The sequence below is a fragment of the Pantherophis guttatus genome, chromosome 5 (genome assembly GCF_059756535.1).
Source record: "Pantherophis guttatus breed Tessera chromosome 5, ASM5975653v1, whole genome shotgun sequence".
In the NCBI taxonomy this organism is placed as follows: domain Eukaryota; kingdom Metazoa; phylum Chordata; class Lepidosauria; order Squamata; family Colubridae; genus Pantherophis; species Pantherophis guttatus.
In genome coordinates, this window is record NC_142067.1 from 17,381,220 (window position 1) to 17,390,214 (window position 8,995).

At 40.3% G+C, this 8,995-nt stretch overlaps 1 protein-coding gene across 1 annotated transcript in view; it reads right to left on the reverse strand.

The window, feature by feature from the left end:
• Positions 1 to 1,847, reverse strand: part of LOC117664152 (stromelysin-1-like) — a 10,258-nt gene extending 8,411 nt beyond the window's left edge. The window contains exons 1-2 of the mRNA XM_034414980.3: positions 1,677 to 1,847; positions 1,007 to 1,251 (exon numbers count right to left, since the gene is read on the reverse strand). Of these exons, the coding sequence (XP_034270871.2) occupies positions 1,007 to 1,251; positions 1,677 to 1,781 (350 nt within the window). The 5' untranslated portion in view covers positions 1,782 to 1,847. The remainder of the gene's footprint in view (positions 1 to 1,006; positions 1,252 to 1,676) is intronic.
• Between the last annotated feature and the right edge of the window lie 7,148 nt (positions 1,848 to 8,995).

Here is an 8,995-nt window from a genome sequence, read left to right on the forward strand (position 1 = left end):
CCTTCTAGTCGATCAGCTGGGCCTTGGGAGTCAGCAAATAGATTGGGGGCAGGGCCAAATAAAAGATAAGAATAACGCGGGCAGGGCGGGAGGGCCCAGCTCCCGAACAAAGAGAACCAGTTCAGTGACATCATATCGTCTCCGATACTGGCTCGGCCGAACCGGGCCGAATCAGGAGGAACCCACCACTGAATGTGCTATAAAACATATTCAAGTACCTCTAGTATGGATTTACAGAAGAAGATCAAATACGGTGAACTAGCCATCCTGCAGGAAAAACCATTACTAATATGACCAATAAATCTTGAAGGATCACATAATCATGGTATGAAGAGGCTTGCAAATAAGACTTCAAGCAGTAGGATAAAGTGGGAAGTGACCTTGCTTGGGGTTGTAACCTGCCATCCACGGACCTTCCGAGGTATTTCATTCTACCCGGTTTCCCTGAAAATAAGACATCCCCTGAGCCCAATTGGGCTTTTGAACGCATGTGCTAAAAAACGCATGTCCCCCAAAAATAAGCCCTACCCAAAAATATTTAAACGCAGAGCTGGAAATCAGGTAAGATGACAAGAGGAGCCCCATCTTGTTCCATCTGCCCCAAAATAATGAGACCTCCCCGAAAATAAGGCCAAGTGCTTATATCGGGGTTAAAAAATATAAGACAGGGTCTTATTTGGGGGGGGGAATGGTATTTCTCTTCTACTTTTATTTTTTGTTTCCTAAATAATTTTATCTGAACTTGGCAGTAGAGTAGAAAAGTTAAAAATGGTGGGATTTTATGCCATCTTCATTTGCTGTCAAGTATTGGGCTTATTCACTAATAATATTTTACATCTATCTGTATTCTTCAATAGAATTCTATTCTTGCTAAAAAGCCAGGAGCTGTAATATACAAAAGCTGCCGTGTTAACTCTTATAGTGTCTAAGATACTATAAAACTCTCTGTTGTCTTAATGCTCTTCAAGTGGCATTTTAAATTCAAGAAAAGTCTTTCACTTCTTACCTGTATGTCAGTTCTTTCTTTGCCCATTTAGGTGAACCAGGAAAAATGTTGTATTCTCCTACGTCAGCAATGCCACACCTGGGTTTTTTAATAGCATCCAAAGTGCTCACATCCAATTTGCCAGTCACTTTCAACCCCAAGAAATCCTGCATCTGCCGTATTTTTTCTGGAGCAATGCCATTCTTGGCTTTGCTTTTTATCACAGGTGTTGAATCTGATTCAGGATAATAATGCTGTATGTATTTCTGAAATAGAATTAAATTGATTAGATTTTTTTTCCTTGTGTGCCGTTTTCCTATTTCAGAATGACCTGAACCTTTGTTGTAAGCAATAACAATAATTATAAACTGCAAAATTCTCCAATCTGTTATCTTTAGATGACAAGAAGGACAATTCATAATGCCTAGATAGCATAACCATCAAGTAAGAAACATCAGTCTATCCAACATAGACATCAAGCTACAGAGAAGCTAGTCAGAATACAGATGTTCTAAGCTTATAATCATACACTGGTATAGAATATGAGATTTTCCAGATGTTGCTCAATTAAAATTCCCAACACTTCTCACCCTTAGTCATAGAGGTTTGAATTACTAAGAGGTATAACTGAGCAACAGCTGGAGGACCAGAGGTTCTCCAACCTTATTTATGAACTACTAACCACCGTTACCTCAGCAAGTTCTCTGTCCTTTTTTGAAATTCTCTCAGTTTCCTGACCTATGGGCAAAGCCCAAGCAAGCGTTCCAAATAGTGCGAGTGTCAGCAGCAAATTCATTTTCAGCTTCACGTCTGTGTTCCAAATGGGAAGTCACAAAACTTTTCAGCTGCTGGAAGTGGATCTGTGGATGTAACGTAAGCGTTCCTCTATATATACTTTACTCCTGCTCCATAAAATCAACAGTAACATGACTCAGAGAGTTAGAACTTGGCTGATTTGTCAAAGGCAGAAAATGATGCTTTAGAATGACACATTATATTGACTGCACAAACCTTATTGCGCAATTACAAACAAGGTAGCTGGGATTCATCAAGTGGGATTTTTTTTTTTTAAACCCCGGGGGCTGAGGCTGTGTCCTTCATTAAAAAGATGAGTAAGAATCATTCCTTCTAATTAAATAACTTTAAGCTATTTGTTTTTTTTATTCCATGGTGGACTTTTACCTTCTGATAGAACTTTTGCTGATGATTTTTGTTTATTTTGTTTACATTGATTTATAGAATTGTTTGTGGCAATACCTCAAAGAAACATTGGTGTGTAAACATTTTTTTTTAAAAAAAGAAATAATGCGGCATCTAAAAATAAGAATGCTGCTCAGCGATATCTTCACTTTTAGAAGTGAAGTGTTAGTCAGGGGTGTCAAACTCCTTTTCGTTGAGGGCATCTGAATGAATCAGTGTTGTGTTTGACCATGGGGGGGCTGGGGGGGCGTGGCTATGGAGGGTGTGGCCAGCTCAACATCACTCGTGTCGGGGGCACCTGTGGTGGCCCGAACGCTCACACAGCTTTCCCAAGCTCCATTTTCACTAGCAGAGGCACCACAGGCTGGTCCTTTGCTGTTTCTAGGGCGGCCCTGTGGGCCAGATCTAATCACCCCACAGGCCAAATCCGGCCTGTGGGCCTTGAGTTTGACCTCTCTGTGTTAGACCATTTTATTAGAAGCCCAGTAGAAACTGTTGGAATTTTCTGTTCTTAATTACCAATAAATCTGAAAGGCTAATAAATAAAGCTAATAAAAAGTCTATGATTCCTGAAGCTCATTAGTAGAAAAGTATGGTTACAGTAGAAGGAGATAATGGGTATGACCTGTGATTGATACATGCCAATCTATCTAAAATCGAAGGTTTATAAAACAATGATGTGCCCAGCAACGCTATATGCTGGCCAGACACCAAATCCATTGAGCGTACTTTACACACCATGGAAATATATGTGCTTCTTTGGTTTTTAAGACATTTCTCTCCTTGACCATGTCAGCAATGCCACAGTTCAGAAGTCAATGGGCACCATGCCAATATCATAGAAAATGAGGGAGAAACACCTACAGTGGTACGTATAGCCATGTTCTACAAGCAGCACCCCACATTGTTGCTTGCATTGCCTTCCACTTTAAAATAAAGTGGTCCATTTGAAAAGCCAAAGCAAAGATGGCAAGATACAATAAATGCGGACATGAAAAATGCCTAGTTGGGCTGTGTTTGATTGTGTTAGATGATGCTTGTTGACCCAAAAAGCAGACCCTGCACCTGCATGAAAAATGTGATGATGATGATGACGACGATGATGATTGATGGTTAGTGGAACTCAAGAGACCTGCCTGCTGTCCCTACTTATTCAAAAGTTAGGTTAGTGTCATTTCCCTGCTGCTGAGTAATTATAGTAAAGTCATAAATGGAACACAAATTTTGATCAGCGTTAGACTTCCTTTCTTCTTCAGCGATCCTCATAAAGATTGAAAACTCCTACATTAGGTATTTTTTCCCTTTTACTTCTCCAAAGCCACTTTCTCTATAACTTTTGAAGCAACTAGAGGGACAGCTCCTCTGCCTAAGGGCCTCTTCTTCAAAATACAAATCCGGCCCACAGGGTGCTTAGATCTGGCCCATGGGGCCACCCTGGAAACAGCAAAAGACCGGCCCATTGTGCTTCTCCCAGTGAAAACAGAACTCAAGAGGGCCATGCGCAGCCCCCTGAGCTCCGTTTTTGCTGGCACAGGATTGCAGGAGGCTGGGGCAGTCAAAAAGGGAGTTTGGGAGCCCATTTTTGCTGGCAGAGTGCTCAGGCCACCACAGGCGTCCCCAACATGAGTGATGTCAAGCTGGCCATGCCCACCCCAGCACCTTGAGGTCAAACACAACCCTGATGTGGCCCTCAATGAAATGGAGTTTGACACCCCTGGGTTAGCAGATGCTATCTCAAGCAGCAGAAATAACATGGCTCAGTAGCTTGAGCTGGGCTTGGAAACCTACTAGCAACCACTGCAGTTCCCACAATAACTATATTATTCTGAGACGCCTGTTAAACTTACCAGGTAGACCGAATAGGAAACACAACTAGATAAGCTAACTCTCCTTTATTGTAATGATACATCAACTGGGGTGGGTGGGTACCCCACAATGGCTCAGTGGTTAAAGATGCTGAGCTTGTCAGCTGGAGAGCTGACAGCCAAGGTTTGACACCTGAGCTCTGTACAATGGGGTGAGTCCCTGTTCCTTGCTCCAGCTCCTGCCCACCTGGCAGTTCGAAAGTAGGCAAACACAAGTAGATAAATAGTACCACTTCAGTGGGAAAGTAACAGCGTTCTGTGCACTTTGACATATTGTCATGCTGGCGACATGACCACAGAAATTGTGTTTCTGGCTCCCTTGGCCAAGAAATGGAGATGAGCACCATGCCCTAGAGCATAGGTGTCAAACTCGCCGCGTCATGTTGCCATCACATGACGTTTTGCGACAGTTTTCCTCTTCATGGAGCTGGGGTAGGTATGGCCTGCATGTGATGCATCTGGCCCATGGAGTGCCAGTTTGACACCCCTGCCCTAGAGCCAGACACAATTGAAAAGGGAAATCATCACTTTTTTACATTAATAGAATCTTGCAAATCTGAAAATACAATTCCCCCAACCATCTCCTTAACAGCTCAAGAATTTAGGGAGGGTCTTATGCAGGTGTTGGTTATGCTGTCTCTTATCTGACTGCTCCCTAGGCAGCATCTCTTCCTCCCAAGGTCACTTCCGCATACCGTTACAAAAACAGAGTTATTGATCAGCAAGAGCATAGCTTTATGTTTTGCTAGAGGCACTTTCTGAATTATCTTTAATAGTAGCCCCATATAAAGCAGATTACAGTACTTTAAATGAACGATGGCAACAGCATGATTCACCAGCATCTTCAGTTCATGAAGGGTTATAACTGATTGACCTGTTGAAGCTAGTCAAAGGCTCTTGTAGACGTGGCTTCTCCCTTATCTTGATCCAACTGGAAACTATTGTGTGGGTGTCTCTGCGTATGTATACAAAATAAAATTTCAATCCGATTTATGCAGCAACAAATCAACACATTTAAAAAGTGATTCAGTGATGCCCCTCAGGCAATGTATCACAACCTTTCAGCTGCTTCTACACAGACATACAGTCAGATACAAATGAATGAATAAAAAACATACAGAAACGTCCACACGTAAGTCTCACTGTTTATTTTGAGCATAACTGTGGCTTTATACCATATTTCACGCATAAAAGTGTGTAAACACAGGCTTGTCTGTTCAGGAACTGATTCACAAAATTCCCTTTCTGATGTCTCGGTGCTGAAATCTTTATGGGCTAAAAAGCTATCATTTCTCTTTAGGGCATACTTGTATTTTGAAAGTGGACTAGACAAACCATTTAAACTTTATTAGACAATGCAGGGGCAGAAGGGAAGGCTTTGTGTCTTGTCCTATCAATAAATTAGTGATATTAGTCCATAGCAAGCAATGTAGGACCAATGTAGGAATTTTGTTGCTACATCTTAAGGTATAGCAACTTTGAAAACGTATTCAGATTTGTTTAGAAACATACTAGAAACTTTCTGCGACTCCTTCTCATTTAAAGGAAGCATCTTAGCCCCACATCTGAACTTGGCAAGAAAAGTAGAATTAAGTAGATGGTAATGCTACGCTACTACTCAATCAAAACAAAGCAATACAATTGAGTCCAGTCACAGTGTTTATAGTGAATGAATGAGACATGCAATGGAAATTAACGAAAGGAAGGAGCGTTGGAAATTCCATGAGCCGGAAATAGGGTTCTCATTTAACAAGGATTTCTCCCGAAATTGGGAAACTCATTTGGCAAAAAAATAATAATAAGTAAATAAATGACAAATGACTTGTGGATCTTTTGGCCAAATACATTTCTGCTTGACTCTTGAATCTCTTCTCCTTTGAATTGTGGTCTTCCTGCTGTTGCAATTTATATTTTGATTATTATGCTGGGTTTTGTAGACTATCTGAAGAATACAATCAAGTCCATTAATTCAATAATCTTCCTGAATTGATTACCCTTTGGCAATAAATAACTAAAAAAAAAATTCCCACTTTTTTTACTCCATATTTTTACTCTTTGTTCATAATATACATATATTTTAGAACAGTGTTAACAATGTTAACACAGTACATTAATGGCGTGTTGGAGTAATAGAGTTAGGAAAGAAATAGCATTCTTATTTGTAGACCTTATCTGTATACCACACCAAATTTGGGATCTGCTTTTTGTCATTTGCTTCTGCTATCATTTTGGGATTGCATTTTTCTTCCCGCTGAGTTATTGATTGTCAGCTGAAGACAAGAACCTGCTAGAAGAAAGGAATGTTTTGCTATCTGACAGAAGATAAGGTTCTTCTTGAATAGAGAATCTGTGATTAATTTCATTTTTGGATCAGACCTCATGAAGGCCTAACCCTAGCTGTCCAACTGTCCAACTGTTTACATTGGCATCCTTCAGTCTCAAAAAGACTATGGTATCGTGCTCTGGAAAGAGGTCCTAAAACAGCATCTAATGTGACTAAAAAGGCCAATTTGAGAGTAGCAATCCCTTCCACACTGAGGAAGGTAGTGTAGTGACAGTACACTAGGTAGTGTAGTAGTGTAGAAGGTAGAAGTAGTGTAGTGTAGAAGGTAGAGTAGTGACAACTGTAGTGACAGTTCAAAGTTACAATGTCACTGAAAAAAGTGACTTATGACCATTTTCACACTTCACACAGGTTGCAACATCTCTATGGGCATGTGATTCGGACGCTTGGCAACTGACTCGTATTTATGATGGTTGCAGTGCCCCAGGGTCATGTGATCACCTTTTGTGACCTTCTGACAAGCAATATCAACGGGGAAGCCAGAGTCACTTAACAACCATGTTAGTAACTCAACAACTGCAATGATTCACTTAACAACTGTGACAAGAAAGGTCGTAAAATAACAAATGTTTCACTTGGCAACAGAAATTTTGAGCTCAATTGTGGTCGTAAAATGAATTTGAAATATTTTCCTGAGGTAAGATTTCTTGAAGATGAGGTTCCGATATACATATAGGATATTAGGTTGCAATTCTGGCATAAATGCTGCTGAAATATAGCCAATTCTATTTTATAGGCAAGATGTCATTAAGGTAAAGGCAAAGGTTCCCCTCGCACATATGTGCTAGTCGTTCCTGATTTAGGATATATCTGGAGTAAGGATCTTTGTTTATTGGTATCATAATAATTATAGTACAGTAAGGTAAAAGTAAAGGTTCCCCTCGCACATATGTGCTAGTTGTTTCTGACTCTAGGGGGCGGTGCTCATCTCCGTTTCAAAGCCAAAGAGCCAGCGCTGTCTGAAGACGTCTCCTTGGTCATGTGACGGCATGACTAAACACCAAAGGCGCATGGAACCCTGTTACCTTCCCACCAAAAGTGGTCCCTATTTTTCTACTTGCATTTTTTACGTGCTTTCAAACTGTTAGGTTGGCAGAAGCTGGGACAAGTAATGGGAGCTCACCCCGTTATGCGGCACTACGGCTTCGAACTGCTGAACTGCCAACCTTTCGATCGACAAGCTCAGCATCTTAGCCACTGAGCCATTGCGTCCCGTCATTGATGTCATTTTTTATGTCAAAAGATGTCATTCCACACACATAATTATGTGTTTGACGTATATAAAAATTTCATGTCTCGCAGAAATCTGGGTGTATATATTGTTGATATGATTCAGATGGGTCTCAGTGATCATGCATTGGGAAATATTTTCATTGCTTTTCAGAACAGGAACTAAGCCTTCATACTGAGATTTAATCCTGAAACATGAAGCCATAAATCCTTATGGAGAGTCCATGGCCACAAGCAGATAGGGGTACCCAAGGGAGAGGATTGTGATAAATGAAAAGTGCAACTTCCAGGCAATCTTGGAGTCTGGATTTTCTCAAAATAAAAATGTGTGCATCAGTTTTGTGGAAGAGGACATACTGGAGAATATGATATTTTACTTATATATTGGGTGAGGGGCTATATAACATCCAACTCTGAATACTGTAAATATAAATCAAAATTAACCATAAAAGTATAGAAACTTCATGTGCCATGAAACCATCTTTATATTCACATATACTGTGCTAGCCAGAACACTTCAGAAGATCAGTAAATGTTAAAAGTGTGAATTAAGGATTGATATTAAGGAATAAGTATATTGTTATACTTAAACAATAAGTATATTGTTTATGAAACTAAAGTAAAAAAAAAGGAAGAATGTAATAATTCTGAATTAAGACAGCCCGATCTTATGGAGTGGATTTATTTTTAATTTTTAATTTATTTAATTGTCAAACATGTATAAGATAACAGGTATAAGTATATACATGGACATGAGCACAGGTAATGAGTACAAAAAAAGGGACAGTGGGATAGGGATGGTAGGCATGTTAATGCCCTTATGCACCCCCCCTCCTTAAAGACCTCTTAGGAATGGGGTGAGGTCCACGGTAAACAGTTTAAGGTTGAAACTATGGGGGCTTGAGGATGTAACAATGGAGCATTCCAGGCGTTGACAACTCTGTTGCTAAAGTCGTATTTTCTACAATCAAGTTTAGAGTGGTTTACCTTGAGTTTGTATCTATTGTTTGCCCGTGTATTATTGTGGTTGACGCTGAAGTAGTCATTGACAGGTAGGACATTGTAGCAGACAATTTTGTCTACTATACTTAGGTCAGACCGTAGGCGACGTAGTTCCAGGTTGTCCAAGCCCAAAATTTCAAGCTTGGTGGCATAAGGTATTCTACTGTCAGCAGAGGAATGGAGTACCCTTCTCGTGAAATACTTCTAGACCCGCTCAATTGTATTAACGTCCGATATACAGTGTGGATTCCAGGCAGACGAGCTGTATTTGAGAATTGGTCTGGCAAAGGTTTTGTATGCCCTAGTTTGCAGTTCAGTGTTACCGAAGAAGAAGCTTCACAAAATTAGGTTAACAACTCTTAATGCCTT